The sequence below is a fragment of the Phlebotomus papatasi genome, chromosome 2 (genome assembly GCF_024763615.1).
Source record: "Phlebotomus papatasi isolate M1 chromosome 2, Ppap_2.1, whole genome shotgun sequence".
In the NCBI taxonomy this organism is placed as follows: domain Eukaryota; kingdom Metazoa; phylum Arthropoda; class Insecta; order Diptera; family Psychodidae; genus Phlebotomus; species Phlebotomus papatasi.
In genome coordinates, this window is record NC_077223.1 from 103,653,735 (window position 1) to 103,675,645 (window position 21,911).

At 34.1% G+C, this 21,911-nt stretch overlaps 2 protein-coding genes across 6 annotated transcripts in view; both read left to right on the forward strand.

Moving 5' to 3' along the window:
• The first annotated feature begins 2,342 nt into the window (after positions 1-2,342).
• LOC129800532 (uncharacterized) lies at positions 2,343-6,717 on the forward strand. Its single transcript, XM_055844989.1, has 4 exons — positions 2,343-2,697; positions 5,845-6,023; positions 6,097-6,432; positions 6,496-6,717. The coding sequence occupies exons 1-4, from the start codon at positions 2,586-2,588 to the stop codon at positions 6,667-6,669; spliced, it is 801 nt and encodes a 266-aa protein (XP_055700964.1). The 5' UTR covers positions 2,343-2,585; the 3' UTR covers positions 6,670-6,717.
• Positions 6,718-10,873: 4,156 nt separating this feature from the next.
• Positions 10,874-21,911, forward strand: part of LOC129800533 (potassium voltage-gated channel subfamily H member 6) — a 148,862-nt gene continuing 137,824 nt past the window's right edge. For 2 of the 5 annotated variants that reach the window (XM_055844990.1, XM_055844994.1), the window contains exon 1: positions 10,874-11,270. The gene's annotated coding sequence lies outside the window, so the exon portion shown is untranslated. Of the gene's footprint in view, positions 11,320-21,911 lie in introns of all 5 variants that reach the window. The other 3 variants (XM_055844993.1, XM_055844992.1, XM_055844991.1) reach the window with 2 other exon arrangements.

The following is a 21,911-nucleotide window of genomic DNA, read 5'->3' on the forward strand; positions in this document are numbered from 1 at the left end:
ATTCTCAAATTTGGTGGTCAGTAATTTTGACAGATGTTTTTACGAAGCTGCAAAATTCAATTTTCCTGAGCTGCAAGGGTGGTAATTTTTATGAATTTTCCTCCACCCACAAAAACGACCCCTTTCAAGCAAAAGATTTTCACGGTAAATATTAACCCTAATAAACCCTCTATAACTTGGAATAGTTGCTTTTTCGAAAAGACGCTTGCAGTGTACAAAAATGCATAAAATATTACACATCAGAATTACGATTTTAGGCCCATTTTTTATTTTTGCTTTCTGGATCCAGGAAAAAAGGCCTAGGCTTCCAAGTTTGTCAGGAAATGTAAGATGTAGGACTAGCTTTTAGATTACATGTCCACGGATGAAATTCATTTAGTAATTTGGAAAAAATCAACTTTTACGAATCTGCAACATTACGAAGGTGCAAAACCTTCCCCTACATCCCAGCGAGCACAGTTATATAAAAAAAATAGCTTTTTCAGTATATTTTTGCTGAGTCGATCTACAGAAATATGCTGACCATTCAGCCGTTCTCGAACAAAAAGTGCTAATCAGTACAGAATACAAATGAAAATACATTATTATTTGAGCTGAATTGAATTCTAATATGCCCAGCGCACAATAACTTTTGTTTGTAAACATGTTTTCAAAATTTCCCATGAGAATGAGCGAGATGACTAGATCTAGATCTCACTCACTCTCATTGAAATGTCTAAAACATGTTTACTAAACAAAAGTTATTGTGCGTTGGGCATTAGTATTTGGTGTTCGTTGGGATTTCTCAATCCTCAAATTCGAACGTCATTTTGAAAAAAAAATAAACAATAAATAAATGGGAACGTGGCTATATAGACCCGAGTGAATCCGACAGCGGTAGTTAAATTTGGAAAAAAGTTTGTTGATAATTTTCAAATTTTGTTATGAATTGTTGAACGAAACAAATATGCTTAAATTTACCATGCTGTGATTGTTCATGATTGAGGGATTTTCATGGAAATTACAATAAATATGAATATGTAAATTTAATAAAAGTTTAGATTAAAAAAATCTCTTCGTGTTATCAAGCAAACAAAAAAAAATAGATTTTTATGCACAAATCTAATTTGAGAGACGACTTTTCTTCACATAACCTCTATAAAATTATTTTGAATTCAAAGTTGGAATTTAAGGAACTTGACTGTATTGGCAGGATTGGCAGATAAAAGCATAATTTCTGCCATTGTTATTCTCTTTCAGTAGGTTCTGGTAACAGAAAGAAATATCAAATTGAGTGATAGTAAATTCTCCTCTTTAACTTTGTCGAAGGCATTTTTTTAAATGCCGTTTTAACCAAATTTCAATAGCTTCTGAAAATTGTAAAATTTTCTTTTTCGAGGTTAGATTAGACATAACCTCGAATTATGCATCGCATTAATCAATAAAATCTTTATCATCAAATAAAAGTATTTGGCCGATTAACTCAAGGAGTGTCATATTTCTGTGTTGAATTACTTGGTGTTACTTGAATTAAAGGTTAAGTTTATACACTAAAATTGTTATTAAATAATTTAAATATTTTTTTTACAGCATATGAAAGAAAGTACCATACTTTGAGTTTAGCTTATCTTTTTCGTTTGAACTCTGTGTCTGATTTGCCAGACTCGGCGGAATAAATGCAATCTTCCAGGGATCTTATCAGCCATTCTCCGAGATGAGGCTGAAAGTGAGACAAGCGGCAGACGTTCCTGACACGTGACACAGCCATGATAATAAAATCATAAAATCTTTATCAACCATTTGAACAAATATATTTTTGCTTGCACTCAAATGCAGAGATTAAAAACTATAACTCCCAAGTTAGTGAGTGTTAATTTTGTGGCAAGGGGATGAATGTACTCTGGACTAGAGAATGATCCCCAGTATTTTGTTGTTTTCCTCCAAGGCGCCTTTTGCCATCCGCTCGCCGCGAAAGTGGATGCAAGTTCGTCACGAGGTCAAGAACTTATCATTTTTAGGTCAAAGATTACCACAATCTTCAGTCTTTTTTTGGGCAAATATAGCTTCTGTCGGCGATTTTTGGGGGGAACATAAAAAAGGTCATTGGAGGTGTGACCAAAAAGAAAGGCAATAAATTCTTCAGAAAAACATATTCTCAATTCTTAACGATTATTTGCTTCCACTTCTAATTTTTTCTTTTATTTTTCTAAATTTCAATTGGGGATTTCTGATTAAATCCTAACGAAATGTTGTGTAAGATTTTCATTGAGTCAATAATTAAATTATAGCCCAGAGAGAAAATCATATTCACAATTTCACTGATAAGACCTTTTTTTCTTGAAGCATCTTTTTTTCCCTGCCAGAGCTTTTTTTCTCGGTGTAAAAGTCACAAAAGAAGAGAGATAATGTTCCCTGTTTAAAAATGTTAAACATGATATCAAAGGCTGTCGGATTCAGTCGTGCTTCAGTTGAATCTCATCTCTTGACCGAACCAGTCAATCTTCCCCAGAAGTGCTTCAGCTCAGAATATAGTCTGGAATCCGGAGGATGATATAGTGAATTTTCAGTTGAGATAAAAGTGAAAAATAAAAGTGTAAATTGCCAATATGTCTTCAGTGCCGGATAAGATTCTTTCTTTGGAAAAGAAGGTGACAATTAAGAGATCTAGCTCATTCCAGCGTCTCAAATGCTCAGCAGTTCTTCAATTTCAAGTTGCTGGTAAGTTTATATAACGGAAAATTTGTGAAGTGTTTGAACAACAACGATTTATGATTGTGCATCGAACTATAACCGTATTATACCGGTTTTATTGGGTTTTACCTCGATTTTTTACCAGTTAAACCCGGTTCAGACTTTTTCGAAATATTAAACCATCTTGAATCGAAAGAATAACTTGATCCTTATGATCACAAGTCCACATTCGATGTTGAAAAGATCATTCGAAAATCTAAGTTGAACTTCACGTATTCACCGCTAAAGCATTGCGGTGCGTTTAGTTAGAATTTTCGTTATTTAAAACAAGAGAGAGAAGAGAAATTTTTATGCAGAGAAAGCTATTCCTGAGAAAAATAAAGTCAAGATCAAGTTATTTAAAATTGTACGGGAAACAATAACCTTCTCGTTATGAGAGTTATTTTCCAAATTAGTCTATTTTTAACATCAGCACGAAGGTTCACTTAAATTTACTTAAAACGAAAATAAACACGTTAAATATTCGATAATAATTCAAAAAGATAAGACACAAAAAAGTCAAAATAAGCATAGGGGAGAGTGGTCTGCCTTTGAATGCGGCAGCCTTTGAACATTTATTTTTTCTCTTATTTCCTAAAGCAAAAATTCTATTTTGTTAATCGAAGTTAACAGAAAATAGTTGTATTGACAATAAATTTGAGAATAGGGTTTTTGCTTTGGAAAATAAGAGAAAAATTTAAATATTCAAAGGCTGCCTCATTCAAAGGCAGGCCACTTTCCCCTACAGAATTTAAAATCATAGAAAATAATTAATTAAAATAAGAATAAAATTATTTAAGTATTTTAATTACGAAAATTCCCTCACCAGAGTGCCATATGGCACCTGCCATAAATATCGAAAGTTCGAAAATTCAGAACTATCAGTATTCGAAATTAATTTTGCGAACGTCAATTTAAAATTCCTTTTTAATGTTCTGGTGATTAACCTGATGATGATGACTGGTTAAACCACATTTCCATCATTTTGCACTAAGCCGCCTTTAGGTTTAAGCCGTAAGTCCATCGATGACATTACGGTAGCATACTATTTAGAAGCACCCCAAAACAATGCGATCAGATGATTCACGGAAAGCTCTTTCTCGTGAGTTGGAGCATTCCGCAAAGTTGGGACGCTATGCAACCCTTTTTACTGCTTGAACTCCACGGATAGTGCAGTAAGGTAAAGTGCCCTCAAGTCGACCGGTTCCTCAATTCGACCGGTAGAGTTATTTATTCAATTTATTTATATTTGCACTAATATTTGACGTATGATCTAGCATTAATAGGTCAATCATTCCATAAATAAATACGAATCAGTGACAATTTTATAGAAATTCACCATCAAACATTCAAATATTGACCACCGGTCGAGTCGAGGAACCGGTCGACTTGAGGGCACTTTACCTTATGTATAATCCCTCGATTTTTTCATCCCCCCACACGGAAACCACTTTTCGCAACTAATCTTTGCGTTTCGGACGAGTTCTGAGAAATGTCACGCTGTTTGTCCGGCTGAGGCCAAACGATTAGAGATAGCGACTTGGGACCTTCGGGGGACCCTCCATAAGTCGACCCAGGGATCGTTAACATGTCCCTCATTTTCCCCCACCCTTCCTCTTCCTCTCCAAAACCATGTTTTTTAGAGATTGCTGGAAAACACGTATCGCGATTTTTTTTCATTTTTGGATAGGTTTTAGATATTACCCAGGCGGACAATTAACCATGTGTGAAAATACCGTTAAATCATTCCTAATAACGGTTTTTCAGGGTCAAAGGTTGAAAAAGGTTCTCGAAAGGTCTTGGAATTTCCGACGAAACTAAACCGGTTTCAAATGGTTTTGAACAGGTAATGAACCGGTTTATAACCCATAACTAATTTTTATTCGAAATTAAATTTGGGGAAACTGGGGCACCACCAAACACGAGGTATGACCATACAGTAATTTTTATTTCTAAACTACTTGGACTATCTCGGACCATTCCTTTAGTGGACAAGCATCCCTATAGTGCCTATAAATTCCTATCGGTCTTATCCTCTGATATCCAATATCCGATTAAAAAATCGCAGTATTTGGTGTTACCCCGTGTTTGGTGGTGCCCCAGTTTCCCCTATATTAGTCCTTATTTTGGGCTATTTTTTAAGTGGATTATAAATACATTCAAATTGGTTGTGAACGGGTAATGAACTGGGTTATGAACCGATAAGTAATTTTTACCCGAAAGTCAATTTTATTACTCTTAAAATTATTTTGTGGGATCTTTCAAGTGATTTACAAATCGGTTGAGAACCGATAATCGATAAATGATGCGAAAGTACTCTTTGGAGTAGCATCTAAGTCGCGAGTTCGAACACTTCGCAAAGTTGGATCACCGGAAAAGTTTTGTATTTAGAACGTAGGTAATTCAATGGCCTGGTGGTGTCTTGATGGAACGCTGGTTCCTTCTTATAGGAAGAAAAAAAAGAGGGTGCGATTAACTTTTTTTCCTCGTAACTTTAACACTTTTTAGGTGTAAAAATATATCAACATTTTTTAATGTTAATTTTACACCGATTTCGGATCAATAATGCAGGGTAAAATTAACATTTCCGGAATGTTATTTTAACTTTTTCTGATTTCTTTCAGTGATATTAGTCAATTCTGGCCACATCTTGTCAATGACTGTGTCTTGTCAATGACTCAAAACCAAAAAACTAATACGTTCTTAGAGTGTTCTTGGACATCCCTAAGCGAATTCCGACGTATAATGCAGGCTATCAAACAACCGCAGTCGATGTCGCTCACTATTTTTCGTCTAGGCAAAATGAAAAATAAAAAACTGCACGAATACTGGACGTATTCTCTTCAAAATTACATATCTGAATATAAGAAAATCGCTAAAATTTTTATAGCTTTCTCTTTGATTTCGAGCAATATGAAATCTTTGAAAACATTAAGTGAGCAAATGAGACGTTAATCTTATAAGAAAAAGAAATAAATTTGGTTGTTTTGTTGATAACTGTCTCTTTGGCTCGATAAGTGAGAAAAGCACAAGATTTGTTGTTGCTTGCTTTCTTAATTAAAAGATTAAGAGTGAAATTTTATTAATTGCACAGTGATACAGCAGATTATTTTAATCTAAAAATAAATATTTTAGGTTCAAAATTCAAGAGAGAAGCTCTAAGGACACTCTTGGAGAATCTAATTAACTACTCAAGAGAGGTCCTCCAGAAGACCTATCACACCCTCTCAACACAGGCCTTTAAACTCATCTGTGGGGTAGTTGTCTGGATTCTAGACACTTTTGTAAAGCATCTCAACCTTCAGGTTTCCGATGTGAGTACAAATAGTGAAAAAAAAAAAAATTTAGAGACATTTCTTGAAGAAAACCTTTTTTTGGTCTCTCCAGGGTGTCCTCGTGAATTGGTTGCTTCAACAGAGCAGAGCAGAGGGTGCGGATGAAATATTGAGGAGGCCTGCGGTGCAACCACCTCTGGGGGAGCCTCCAGCTTTGGCAGATGAATTGGATGCCAACTTGAGGCACTTCTTGCCACAGAAAGCATCAAAAACCGAGCCAAGAGACACCAAATCCACTCCAACGTTGAAGGGGGTGATTTATGGTGGTATTGCACTTGCCTGCCTCGAATTCTTGACACTCATCCTTCTTCTCAGAACATCCCAAATCCCACTGGGACTCCTTTTTCAGCTCTCCTGCGTCACACTCATCGGAAGTCTCCTTCTTATGGTGAGCTCAATATTTCCTTGTCATCACATTTCACCGCAACTAACTTTATCATCCGTAATGCAGATTTCCACAAAAACCTCTACAGTTGATCTGAGATCAAAGGCTCTGGCCAAATTTGTACCACAGAGACTGATGCAGGAGAATCCAGGCAAAAAATACATCAGATTGAGTCGAACACGAACGAAGACGTACTTGAATTTTACTGATAAGTCATTAAGTAAGATTAAATTGCTCTGAAAAATTTCTTTTATTTTCAATATAAATTATTGCTCTGCATTTTTATTACCCTCTGCATTTTTTATTCTGTTTTTTTTTTCTTCTAAAATCAACATATCTGTGATGCTGCGGTATTTTCTTATGCTTTGTAAAACAATTTTCTTCAACGAAACGTTTCTTTGGCGAAGAATTGGAAAATTTATGGCGGTCATTTTAAAGTGCTTCTGACTGCCAAGAAAAATTAATTTTTTCTCCAAATCATTACATAATTTAAATTCTGGATGGAATGATTTATTTGTGAAAGGTTGCTCTTGAGTTTGAGAACTTTAACTACAAGTTTTTTTCCGAAAGCTTTGGAGAAAAACCTGATTCTTTTGATTTGAAAGACGAATATTTTCAACACGAACACCGGGAGACTTGAGGAGAATATGTTTTAATTCGTCTTTTAGCAAGGGGGAGATATTAGGGTCGAAAGTGGTGTACAGGTGAAAATGAAGTATTTGGAAGTCTTTGGAAGTGGGAGTACTCGAATATATAGTCTTTTCTGTCTAATTCCGTATTCTTCAGACAATGTTACGGCGTTATCACACTTGTACATTAAAATTTTAATGTGATTCACATTAATTGTCCTTTGTGAGCGTCCAAATATGTTATTTGTGTCTTTGAGTCACTTAATATTTGGGGTTTTTCTATTTATTGATAAAGAAGTAGACTTGGCCTGCAAAAATAAGTTTAAATTTACTTAAAGCATAAATATTTTTCACATTAAAAAATTAAAGAGAAAATCGCATTAATTTTTCGCATTAATGCTATAAATCAATTTATATCAAATTTTGCGGGCCAAGTCTACCTTTTTATCAACAAATAGATCAAACTTTGAGTATAAAATGATTCAAACACACAAATTACACATTTGAACTCTCACCAGTGACAATTAATGCGAATCATATTAAAATTTTAATGTGCAAGTGTGATAACAGTATTACTTTTAGTTGAGATTTTTAATTCGAGCGGCAGTATAATTTGGAAAGGTTTGTTGAAATTTTCAAGTTCAGTTATGACAATGAAGTTTATTATAGCTTGATTTGTGTCGTTATTTTTCCGAGAAAATATTCAGTTAAATAATGATTTTCCTGAATTTTTACAGGAATTTCAAATTCATACAGTGGTTCACCAATAATGACATAGCCGACATAGCTATTGCAATTGTGAATCAATTTGGTATATTCTTTAATAGATTACCTCTCCACCAATTTTTGTTTACTTTTTTGCATATACTGGAAAGGTTTTTTTTGTATTACATCTCTTCGATGCCAAAAGTATTAGTCAAAAAAGTTGATTTGTGGTTTTGAGGACTTTTACAAAATGAGGAACGAAAGGTGCGTTTGTAATATTTAATTTTAGACTAATTTTGGAAAGATCTATCTGATGGAGTTCCATTAAAAAAAAGAAACATTTAGGGGGTTTATTTAAATCGTGTCTTTGCTCTAAGATCTATCTCGATCTATCCTTCGAAATATCAATTCCATTTTAAACAGTCTGTGTTTCTAATATTAATGGCAATATTGTGAATTTCCTGGTGAAAGAAAATTTTTGGATAACAATTAAAGATATTGTTAAATGGAAAACAATACTTAGATCGTATTTTGCAATTTAGAAAAGCCTGGATATGTTTAACAGCTCGATACATGGGTGCTACACAAGGGGTGAATAAGTGGCTCTCGGAGTGAACCGTGAGCGGCGATCGACAAAATAGTGCCGATCTGAAGGTAAAAATCAACAGACTGGAACTATTTTGCAAAGATATCGACAGATTGGCATATTGAACATGTCATTTTCATTCACAAAAATCTGCAGATTTAACCGATTTTAGTGAAGAATCGGCGGATTTTATTGACATTTAAGCTCAAGTAACATTATAAATTTCCTACAAACCATTCAAGTGGTAAATTTTAATGCAAGGCTGAGCAAGAAGCGTTTGAAACCGAATAAACTTCAAAATAAGTTTGTTCAGATAGCGTTTTGATCATTGACGTATAATTTTAATTTGATTTTTATTCAGTTTCAAACGGTCCTTGCTTACCTCTGTTTTATGTACTGTACTGGAAACACTAATATTGTAAACGTACTTGCGACAGATCGGCACGAGATTGACAGATCGGCAGTCGAGTGAACCGTGAGCGGCACAGTTATCTACCCCTTGGTGCTACATTCTTTCACTTCAAGGAATAAGGGGAACTTAATAAAAAGTTAAGATACGTCTGAAATGCTGAATTATTTGTTGCACTCGTACTTTTTGACTTTACAGCACAGTTTCAATAATTACAAATGACAATACATTGTATTTAGATACTCTATTTCCCAAAAGTAGCTTCACTGATATCTTAGAAAAATTGAAAATATATTGATACCCCTTCGTAAAACGCAGAAAATATTAAAAAATGCAGGAATATTTGGCGCTAGAAATTCAAAATATAAGGAAAATTCTAAAAATATGTGTAAAAATAAGTTTCGTTAAATTTCTTAAAAGTTTTACTAATTAGATTTTTCATCATATTAAATAAACTATTGATTTCTAAATATGAAAAGTGCAGGAAGTACTGGAAGTATTGCAACATTTTCGAGAGTATTGCAAATTTTCGGAAGTGTGAAGGCGTCTTCCATACAAATTGTGGTAGTGCCTGGAAGTGGTGTACACATTTTCACCTAAATATCTTCGTCTTGTCTTTTACAGATTTGCCAGGCGCCTCCACTTATTTCTACTTCTAATTGTTGATTTATTAATAACAAAAAGAATATTAATATGTCTACATTTTTATTCATTTTAAAATGTATTAAGAATGATTTTAAAGTAAATAAAGACAATAAACTGTCTACAAGGTTCCAAGCAACACTCCTTAAGTAAAAGGAATAAAAAAATAAATTTCTATTAAAGATATTACATTTCAAACTTGAGACTTTGGCGCTTGCATGCAACTATGCCGAAATTTGGCACACTTACCCTAAACCATTCTAAATCTAAATTTTTGCAGATAAATAACACTAGTACATTTTAAAGATTGTACAATTTAATTAACAAAATTTTGACTCATGTTTTAGATGTTCACCAGGCGTCTCCACTTGCATTTATTGCAAATCGGTATTTTATGACAAAATAACTTAAAAAATATGAATTTAACAATAATCAGAGTTGAAAAATACTTTAATTTATTTATAAAAATGGAGTGATTATTTTAAATTTGAATGCAAAGTAAATAGATTCACTTTCAAAAAGTTTACCAGGCGTCTCCATAAAGCTATATTGCTTGATATTTTGATATTTATCAGGATTTAAGTATATTAACTTTATTTATTTTTTTTTAGTAAAAGGGAATATATTGAACTAATGGGAAAGGCCTGAGGAAAGTTCAGTACAGTATAATAAATATAATGTGTCGATTCGTCTTAATAAAGGTCATAAAGGTTTACCAGGCGTCTCCATTTGCATTAATTGTTCATTAAGTAAATATATATTTTACCAAAAAAAAAGGTATAACTATGAGATTTTCCCATTTCAAATCAAACATCAATTTTTAATACAAAATGAAATCAATAATTTAAAAATACACAATGCTAATAAATCCAGTTTGGAGAGCTTTTACCAGGCGTCTCCACTTGCATCAATTATTCATTAGTCGACTATAACATGTGGAGTAAACATTTTTTCCGATTAAAAATGAAACATCATAATTTATGTTAAATTTGATGAAACCTGTGAAATTTTGTGTATAAAATTTACATACTAAGAGCTTTTACCAGGCGTCTCCACTTGCATTGGTTTGGAAATCAAAGTTTTATTTAAATAAAGCAGTGCATTGTTTTTTTGCAGGAGAATAGAGAGGTGTAATTTAATATAAATGCACGTAATTTATCATCATTTGATGCTTGAGCTCACAACTTGGCACAATTTTCCTCCAAGACTCATGACGTATTAAAATAATATGGCTTTTTCTCACACTTTCCCCACGTGTTTCTCTCATCAATTCTCTCTACTGGCGTCTCTCGTGGCTTTTCCTACCACCTCCTACTCCTCCAAAATATTCTTTTCCCGCAACTCTTGCTGGCCAAACCCAGAGAAATTTGCGAGTGCAAGTGAGAGAGAGGAAAATCCAAACCGAACTCAGCACGATGCCACGTCCCGACGCAACCAACAGTAGACGTTGGATTTTCCGGTATGAGTTGTCTCAGTCGATGTCGAGTCGCTGAATGGAAAATGGACATGTTGCACAAATGTGAATTTTTTATCAACCCATCACACTAAGAAGTGCATTTTCCAGCCTTTTTCTCTCCCCTCCGAATATGGTGGTGATTCTGTGATTGTTTTAGCTGGAAAATTGTTTTGTTTGGTGGGAAAGGACCATTCACTCCCAAAAGGGGAGTTGTTCAGTGCCGGAAAAATTTACAATATATTATTGAGTCCTGGAAAAGAGGTGTGTGTGTGATGTACAACAGGATTTTCCAGTGAGGCAAAAAGAGATGTGAATAGTTGCATTGGAAAATTACAACGAAATAGTGATTGGATAGTGAATATTTGATGTTCAAAGTGTATGACAACTTTGACGGATTATCCCTGAAAGAATTTGGTAGATGTGCTAATTATCCTTTTAGTGTTGCTCTCGTCATTGTAGAGAGGTCTTAAATCGGATGAATTATTCCCTGGCAAATCATAAATTTAAATGGAAAGTGAAATGTATTTCCGGGAGAGTATTCAATAGGGGTTTCGAAGCACCTGTCCGTGGAGATCAACAGAGGACGTTCTCCTGTATATTCACTTAAACTCTTGGCAAATTCTGGAATATCAAATACTTGGGCATAGCTCTTAAATAATTCCCAATAAACCACGCACAAAATGAACAGGATCAAATGGGAAAACTAAATGGTTTATGCCATTCATCCGGTTTTATGTGAATTTAATTTATTTATTGTCACTGATCCGAATTGAAATCACATTGGTCCCTGTTCACATTTTCATGTGACATTTTAATGGGTAAAATGAGAGGAAAATATGCTCATGACGCCGTAGAATTATTCATGGATGTGTCTTCTCTTTGGTGAAAATAACACAACATTTTTTTTTCTGTGAGAAAAAAGTCTCGAAGAACAGGCAAAGGAGCGGAAAAGAAAAATTATATTTGACCTTTCACCATGCCTTATTCACCTGCGTGTGAAGATTCACCTACATTCTCACCAAATAGTCCTTCGGTTGTGCGCCAATTTACGCCAAAACACTCATAAACTCCCTCAGCGATATTCACTGTTTACACGAAAATCACTTGTTTATATAAGATCGCAACTTCTCGAATCAAATTCTTACCTAATATTCCAATTTACTTGGCCCCCAATGAGATCTCACATCGACATTAATTTACACCTGTCGCTAATTATTTCTGACTAATTTTTTTTTAGTCTTCCACTCCACTTACATTGGCAATGTCGACTTTTCGGGGTGTATTAATAGGTTCTTGGATGAGTGTTTGTTGCAATTTTTTTTGCCAATCCCCCTCCTTTCAACATGAGATTTGTGTTATTTTGTTTTGCGGAGGTTGGGTGGAAAATTCTCTTTTCTCTTTTCACGCTTCTTTTGTGTCTCGTGATTTTTCGTGAAAAGCCAGAACGAATATTTTCTATTGAAAATGCTAATAAAAGCTAGTTAAAAAACTTAAAACAGCTTGGAAAGATTTACCATGTAGCGAAAAGCGTCCTTCAGTTGGTGAAAAACACGTATTTTTTTATTAACTATTTTAAAATATTTGAGTCTCATAATATTTTTTTAATTAAATAGCTTGAAAGCATAGCAGCTTTAGGTAACCGAGGATTATAAACAACAAAATTATTAAATATTTAATTAAATGCCTTCAATATGATTTTCAATCTTTATGATTGGCTTATGAGCGTTAAGAAAAAATAAAGTCCGTTGGAATTAAAATATTTAATGGAATTTAATATATTTTTTATAAATAGTTCTTAATGTGTGCAGCAAGACAATTAGAAATTGGGAACAGTTATTAGCCCCAATAGCAGTGGATAACACTGTCTTTAATCAAAATAGGATTGTCAGTAAGACCATTAAAAATTGAGAACAGTTGCCAACACCACTCACAGTATATACATATTGAGTCAATTTTTAAGTAGTTCTTAATGCGTACAGTTGTGCCGCAAATAGACTCAGGCTGATCCTCGAGAATATTTATCCTGTAAAATTTGGCTGTAAAAATCTATTAGAGGTCCTTTGCATAAAATTCCTTCACTGTTCAAATGATGAGTCTAGGCCAGGCCTGAGCTAAAAGAAAAGCCGAAGAGAATTTGGTGGTGCCTGGTCGGCATTCTTCGAAATGCCGCGAAAATTCAAGTAGAGAAAATGAGAGGTTTTTTAATGTGAAAATTGTTTAGTTCCTTAGAGTTAAGTGATTTTCACAAGAAAATGCTTTTAATAATTTAGTTGAATAGAGTTATTTGGGTTAATTGTGAATAATTGTCGATATTACAACAAAAACATTGGGATGAAATTTTGAGCTAGAAGACTCATATTCTTTTGAGCTGTCCCAAAATTCAGGATAGGTTTGAGAAAAACCCTTTTGTACAACACTATTTTGGTTAATAAGGAATGCAAAAGTATATATTACAAGAAGTGACACGACCTGCTAATAAGGATAAAATAGAGAAGAAAATATTTTGTCGCATTTCAGACATTTTTTGCAACCGCAGCGCCGCCAGACGTTTGTAAAGTGAGTTATTTGTATCTCTATCCCTCTCTCACAGTTGAATTGCGCGCGATTTAAGAACTTTCCATTTGAAGTGATATTTGCATTTAATTTCTTTATATTTCTGCAAGATTCAAGTAAAAGGATGTGTAGTGAATAGCTATCCGTCTTCCGACAAAGATATCAAGAAGACAATTTCTTTCTATATGAGTTTTTATTTCTGTTATGCCTTTTTGGCGCAAAAATATTTATCATGGTATGTAATTTCCATTAAAATTATCAACACAAAATTTCCGATATTACACGACTTTTAACGAGCACAGGTCTGGTCTAGGCCATTAGGTCATTAATGATTAAGAATAGTTACTAGCGCCACTCGCGAGAGAAATCTTTGTCACCACCTGACAGAAAATGTAGTAATATATTATTGAATATTAAATTAATTACGAATAGTTCCCAATGCATACAGTTAGAGAATTGGAAGCTGAGAACAGTTGCCTGCGCCACACAAGGAAAAGGTTAACATATAGAGTTTAATTTAATTGAGATATAGTGCCTAATGTTTATAGCAAGAGCATTAGAAATTGAGAACAGTTCTACTAATTTCAGACTAATTCCATTAGACAGGCCAGCTTTAGTTTTGGTAAGTTTTGGGAACAGTCTGCTAGAAACACTACAGTTACCTATAGCCGTCTAGACTGTTGGTGTTGTGAGTAAGTCCTCTTTAATTATGGTTTCCTCATTTTCAATGAGGATTTGTTTTTGAGGAATATGGTCTTTATTTTCGCTAAAATAATTCTTAATATATTTTAAAATGAATAAAAATGTAGACATAGCTTTGGTGGCCTATTTTGGAAACCTTCATTCTCATAGTTCCTTACTCTTCTGGAATTTTTTCAATGTCTTTTTCACATCATTTCGTTAGTCAAAGCGACATTTTTTTTATTTTTTGCATTGTATTATCTTTAGAATATGTAAAAACTAAAAATTCATGGAAATTTGGGGAATAAAAAAGTGATCGAAATTGCAAGCTGGCCGGAATTTGGTACACGTACCTTAAAGTCGTCAAAGTTATGGTGGTGAGGCATGCGTAAACACTACTAATTGAATCAGGAATTCAACTCAGAGGGTTGATAATCGTGTTATAAGTATTTATCTCTGATAGTGACCCCATGATGTCTACTCCGAAAAGTAGTTAGTCTCTATATAGAAGGGATTGAACCTGTAGGGGAATGTTGGTATGGTTAGCACCAGTGGGGTGACATTAGCTCTGAAAAATGCGACCGGTTTTAGTGTATTTTTTTCCCTGTTTTCGTAGACATTTTACGAGATATCTCCAAAACTACGCAGGGTGCAAATTTAGGGTTTTCGGTTGCCTCTTCGTTATTAAATTGGCTTTTATCTTCTATTAGTGTTTTTTGCTAATTCATTCTACAATGACAGAAAACAGCTAATAAACTCAAAAGTTTTTTCGGCTCGCTAGAAACATATGGGAAACATAGGAAATGTCATGCCCTTGGTTCGCACAGAGTAAACCTTCAAACAACGCAAATTTTCTTTTTGATTGCAAAGAGCTAGTTCGTCATTTCTTGGCCATAAGTTAGATAATTATTAAGCTCATGAAACGAGATGAGAAATGGTAAGTCAGCTCTATGCAAACAAAGAGAAAATTCGCATAATTTGAAGGTTCACTCTGTGCGAACCATGCCGACACTCTCCTATTACATACTTTCAGTAGAATTAGGCAGTTCGGTGTTACAGAGTGTTAGCTTAAAAGAAATACCTATTAAACAAACTACTATTCATTTAGATAATTTAACTCTCACCCTTTTTCACAAAATTACGCACGTAACGAAAAATGTCAATTGCTGACTAATTGTGCCTCGATCTCCCCTACTGATCTTTCACTTGAGCTTGATAAATTCAATAAATAGTTTTTAATATTACAAGTTGAAGTCAAAGTGGGAAATTCGGTCTAATTTTTTGTTCTTCAATTTGACTTTATTTTGCCAACGTTTCGATCCTGGATGGGATCTTCTTCAGGGCCTATTACATACAAATTCAATCCTTTACTAAATAATTCTTTGGACAATTTTTAAACAATTTTTTTGGAGTTAAAGTTAAAGTTAAAGTCCCAAAGAAATTTTTTAAAAATTGCCCAAAGAATTATTTAGTAAAGGATTGAATTTGTATGTAATAGGCCCTGAAGAAGACCCCATCCAGGATCGAAACGTTGGCAAAATAAAGTCAAATTGAAGAACAAAAAATTAGACCGAATTTCCCACTTTGACTTGAGCTTGTATACGTACTCTGAAAAAAAAAAAAAGTTTTGTTAAACGAACAAATGGATTTTGTACAAATTTTGTCAAAAGTATGTTATTAACCAATTTGACAAAACTTTTACTCGCATTTTATATAGGAAAACACCCTTTTGACAAACTTTTAACAAGATCCAGTTGGCCGCCTATTTGACAAAACTTTTTCCTATTCTGTATGGAAGAACATCCTTTTGACAAACTTGTCTTGTTAATTTGGCAAAACTTTTTTTTTCAGAGTATACGGTCGAAATATAGCACTAGAGTTTTTAATATTATTTTTATAAACTTTCAGAAAGGAAAACCAATATTAAGGTATTTTGAATTTTACTTTGAGTGAATGACGAGGGGATTTCAAGGAGCGCTTTGGCAAAGTTTAAGCCCAATCGGAGAACATGATTTTTTGTGATGCACACAAGACATGGAATTCTTAAGAATTTCATATAATACAGCCCTTCTTCAGTAAGAAAAAATATTTTCAGAATCACTATATAAACATTTTAAATTTATTCTTTTAATTAAATTCGAATTTGTTTAAATGATGTTAGTTTATCTAAATCGAACTGGTTCTTAGAATTAGTATATCTGTCTCTGTATATTTTAATTAAAAGAAAAGACGTAGAGACACTATATCTATCTGAGTTGAGTTTGTTTTAATAAATTAAGTTTAAACAATAGAAAACCCCATCTACAAATGTCTGCAGCAGAGGAAAATTTTTTTTTTGTGTTGTTAAGCCGCCAAAAAGGAAGTGGAAAATGCCCTGAGGCCAGAAAGAACTTTAAATGATGGAGAAAATGACCATTTCCCTTTTGGATGCGAGGCATTATGATGAAAAGTTCATTTTTCCATTTCATTAAATTGCAGAGGAAAAGTGCAGTAAAAGAGGCAAAGAATGGTGAAGAATTGCGAAGGGAAAATTTAGTGCTGAGGCTCTTGGATTTTTATAGGAGATCTCTTGTGAGAGAATTTCCAAAAAGGGAAAGAAAATAAAAAGTTGTCTTTCTCGCATATCCCTTTCCTCTGATTCTCCTCGCATTCGTATAAATATAATATTGCAAGGAAAATGGGTTCTGGCGGAAAAGTGGAAGAAATGGGAGAGGAGAAAAAGAGTGTTAGGCAAAAACAATAAATTCTCCACTAACTTTACATGTGTTTTATGTACAGACGTCTTACATTTTATATACTTTGGGGTGTTGTATACGAGCCTTTTAACGAGCAAATCAATACGTAAAATGTTTGGGATTTTCCTGCGGCATTGTGAAAATCTTCTTGCGGATATTTTCTTTGTCTCCACCAATATCAACAATATTGCAATGCATCTGACACATAAAACACTCTGTCATTTCCATGCCATGGAAGATGAAATGTCTATTTGCTTGGAGGATTGTATTTCCCCGGGATTATTGATTTGTCTCCTTATTTCTCGAGAAAACGGAAAGAGTATGTCCTGCCTCTTTTGAGCATTTCCTTCCTCTTCTCTTGACTGCCAAAGAGGAGACTTTTCCACACAATAACATACATTAGAGTGGCATAGGTCAAGAATCCATTGGGGATTTCCCTGCACTTTCAGCTACACGCTTCAGTTCTCACAAATACCGCCTTTGAGAAAAAACTCTGGCGATTCGCCTTTGCTTCCCAACTCCCCATGTTCTGCATAATATTACCCCAGAATTTTCCATCTCAATTTTAAGCATGAGGAAAACAGAGAATAAGTTCAAAGAGAAACACTATATGCAAAAGTCAAGTTAATAAACTGCTGGTTTTGAGTCCCAGTGCCATAAAATTTTCATGCAAATAAACAAATTTTTAACACTGAGAAAATTTTCAAGTGCTGAGCCTCAAACTTAAATCTTGAAAGCTTGAAGGTGGGGCACTATCATACAAGAGAGTTTTTAAAGGTAGGGGAATTTAGGCATGTTTCGCACAGAATGAACCTTCAAACGATGCGAATCTTTGCTGACTTACCATTTCTCATCTCGTTTCATAATCTTAATAATTATCTATCTTATGGCTAAGAAACGACGAACTAGCTCTTTGCAAACAAAGAGAAAATTTGCGTTGTTTGAAGCTTTGCAAAGTGATTCTATTATTTTGGCCGCCACTGTATATCTTGTATCTAACTATCTTCCTCTGTTTTTAAATAAACTAAAACTTACTTTAATGAACCTTATAATAAATTTACCCTTCTAATGCCTAATTACCTCTCAGGAATAGCATCAGACAAATTACATTTCTCGCGATAATAATTACTAAACTAATAATAATTACTAGACGAAACTTGATGTAAAATACAACGAAAATGGTAATTTTTTGTATTAAATTCTCCCAAAATCTCAATTTAATTTTTTTCAAAAATCCTCTGTTCAAGTACGTATTTAACTCAAACGCTAAAAAGGAATGTTTTGGTTTTTGACTTCGGATAAATTTACTTTGTAATGCAAAATGAAAAGCATTTCGACTGAAGTATACGATATTTAAAAAAAATTCGTTAGTCATTAAAGATTAATCTCAGTGTATTGTGCTTGAATATAAAAAGTGGTGCTACAGCATACCACGCTTTGCGACATACTCGAACTCGTACCTTAAATGCTATACCTAGAAAGTACTTTTGCGTTATTTATCGTTTATCAATTCATAACCGATTTACACCGATTCATAAATTATTCTAGAGATTGCCAAAAATTTCTTAGGATTATTTTCAGAGTAACTACGTATCATTAGTTCCTCTTGAATGTGTACAATCTAAATCTGAAAATATACAAAACAATTTCTGAATGATAATTTTACGTTCAAAAAATCTTTGTTTTCGAAAGAAATGCATGAATGAAACTACCCCACCCTTTCCTAAAGTTCACTAGCGGTACAAAACCGTTTAAAATCGGTTCAATCTTGTAAGAAATACCATTACCAAGCATGATACCATTCGGATTTGAAATATGTTCCCTAGACAGAACCTTTCTAACCATTTATGACCTTGAAAAAGCGTTATTGATATTAGGAATGATTCAACGGTAATTTCGTATAGGGACAATGGACGAAATGCCCGACTGGGTATTTAAAATATGACCAAAAATGAAGAAACCCGTACGACGCGTTTTCGAGCAATCCAAAAAAGCATCATTTTAGAGAGGAATGGGAGGGGGAAATGAGAGACATTAACCCTGTAAGAGTTTCCGCGTGTCAAGGTACACATCGAAAACAGACTTTTTCTGCGTTTAGGGTAAGTGTGCCAAATTCCGGCCAGCTTGCAATTTCGGCCACATTTTTTGTTCCTCGAATTCCATAATTTTTTTGGTTTTTTCATACTTTAGAGATTATACAATGCAAAAAATAACAAAAAAAAATCGTTTACACGAACAATATCATCTGAAAGAGACATTGGAAAAATTCCGAAAGGGCAAGGAATTATGAGAATGAAGGTGGCCGGAATAGGCTACCAATGCCATGTCTACATTTTTATTCATTTTAAAATGTATTAAAAAAGAATATAGAGAAAATGAAGACGATATACTGTCTACAAGATTCCAAGCATTACTTCTTTTAAAAAAACAAAAAAAAAACAATTTGTATTAAAAATATTACATTTTAAACTTGAGACTTTGGCGCTTGCGTGCAACTATGCCGAAATTTGGCACACTTACCCTATTTACATTTACTTTTAGAAGAAATGGTAGTATTATTATGGTCAAAAGCAATTTTAAATGAACAGAAACTTTGTAATCGCATTAAATGTGATTTTTGTGATGACAATCTTATCTGATAGAGGCTTAATGGTCCCAGTGTCGACTTAGGGGGGTTCCCTAAAGCCCTCAAATTCCTATCTCTAATTGATTAGGCTCTAGGAATGGTAACGGACGTACCGATAGACACACAGACGGACAGACAGACAAATAGCGCGACATTATTTCTCAGAAATCGTCTGAAACGTGGAGATATGTTGAGAACGATCAGTGATTCAGGAGTTTTCTGTCGTGTTGCCCGATGAGATCGATTGTAAAGTCGGTCGGCAGTCGCAATATTGGAGATTGATATTAATTGAAATATGTGAATTAATTAAAAACTGATCCCCGGGAGTGAAGAAATCGAGGGATTATACATAGTGATTCCAACAACGGTTAACCGATTACCGAAAAATCGATTAAACACTCAATTCTCGGGACGATTTTATGACCTATTTTTAGAGGTGAAATTGGTTTTAAACCGTGTCTTTCACAAAATTTTGAAATTTCTTTTATGCTCAGATTTATTTCTTGAAATGCAAGCAACCTTCCAAAGTATTTATTGCTCTCTCTGTGGAGTTCGAGCAGTAAAATTGACAAGTTCGTTGGTAATTCAAAGGAATAAAAAGTTTTTTTTCTTGAGTTAATTTGCAAAAAATGAGGTAATCTTAACCCCTACATTAACCCTTAGAAATCTTAAGATATAAATTACTTTTCCCTGAGTGTATACGTATGGGATGAATAATTGATAAAGCAAAATAACGACAAGCCATTGTCTTGATACTGAACGTGATGACTTTACCGGAATATGCTCAATCTTTGACAATATTTGCCATCATCCGCAGGAGGGATATCTCTGATCTAATAACATCTCATCCTGAAAAGCACTTACATGGGAGTCTTTTCCCAATATTCAATTTTCATATTTGTTGACTCGGCACTCGACTTTGCTTCTACCCAAAATGACTTTCCAATATCCTTGAGAGATGCGGAAAGAGGAAGTTGAGGTAAAGGAGCAGTTCTATCTCCCTGCGAGTGCCATTGGAGTGAAGAAAGTGTGATCTTATTGTCATTTTCTTGCACTCTAGTGCAATGTACTCAAACTTTAGTATTTTCAATCATCTTCCTTTTCCACTTCAAAAATACTTTTCCATGCAAGGATTTTGACCTGCGTCATTCCTTCAGTGGAAAATTGGTAATTCATATGAGTGCAGGAAATTCAATTTACATCCTCTGAGAAAATCTTTCACTTCAAAATACGAAAACTTGCCATTTCACTGGTTTTCCCGGAGAAAATAAATTTCTCTCGGAGCCAGATTGTATTTGTGAGAATTTATTGGGAATTAATAGAGTTCTTTTCTGGCTGGCAGACAATCTTCATGAAAATGTTCAAATGACTCACGTTATTGAAAGTTACAAGTGATGGTGTATTGAATAGCTGAGTCATCCAAAAGGTTGATCATGTTTTGCATTGACAGAATCTTCTCATCAGAAAAGGATGAAGTGCTGTGATTTTCATTGAACTGTGCTGAGAGAGAAGTTCACCAAAGCATTGGACGATTGTGGCTCAGCTGTCTATGGCGATTTGCCAAGAATTCACTCACTTCGTCAATTTTGAGGTCATGGTAATTTTGATATACGTAGATATTTTATTTTCATCCAGGAGGCAAAAAAAAAGATAATCTCCGAACAGACACAACTCGCCCATATTTTTTACGTTTAATCATCCTCACTCGTCGCCCTCGATGCCATCCCCCTCAACATTTACATGCCTGTTTATCATATAACGATAAATTTTCAAGTTCTCACCATTTGAAAATACCTCCGACAAAGTGATTGATGTTGAACGAGAAGTCTGGTTTTCAGTGGAATCTTTCCTTCCACGAAGTTTCTTTGCGAGCTCAAAGCGTCTCTCTTCCTGCGATGTTCGTGTCATCAAACCCAATTTTCTTATTTTAGCGATAAGTTCTGGATTGAAAATTCAATCACATTCGCTGTCTTGAAGGGTCATATCCACCTCGTTGAACATTCCTTTGCATAATCCTTCAGAAGCTGATCAGAATCCTTGTCAATCTATCGGATGCATGCTGAAAGATAATGTTCAGTCTTCAAAAAAATTCTTAAGGGGGTTACCCTAATTACATTACTATGTAAAAATATTGATTTTTATTTTATCGCTCAAGTAGATCAAACTGATAGATGAAATACCCGAGAACAAACCATAAACATTTCAGAAGCCAATTCATGGTATTTTCGAAGATACATTTACGAAAGCATACACTGAGAGAAATCCGAAAAAGTTAAAATAACATTCCGGAAATGTTAATTTTACCCTGCAGTATTGATCCGAAATCGGTGTAAATATTACCCTTTTTAGGTGTATTAGGGGTTAAAGTTACCCTTTTTCATGTTAATTTTACCCTTAAAAAGGCGTAAAATTAACATTAAAAAATGTTGATATATTTTTACACCTAAAAAGTGTTAAAGT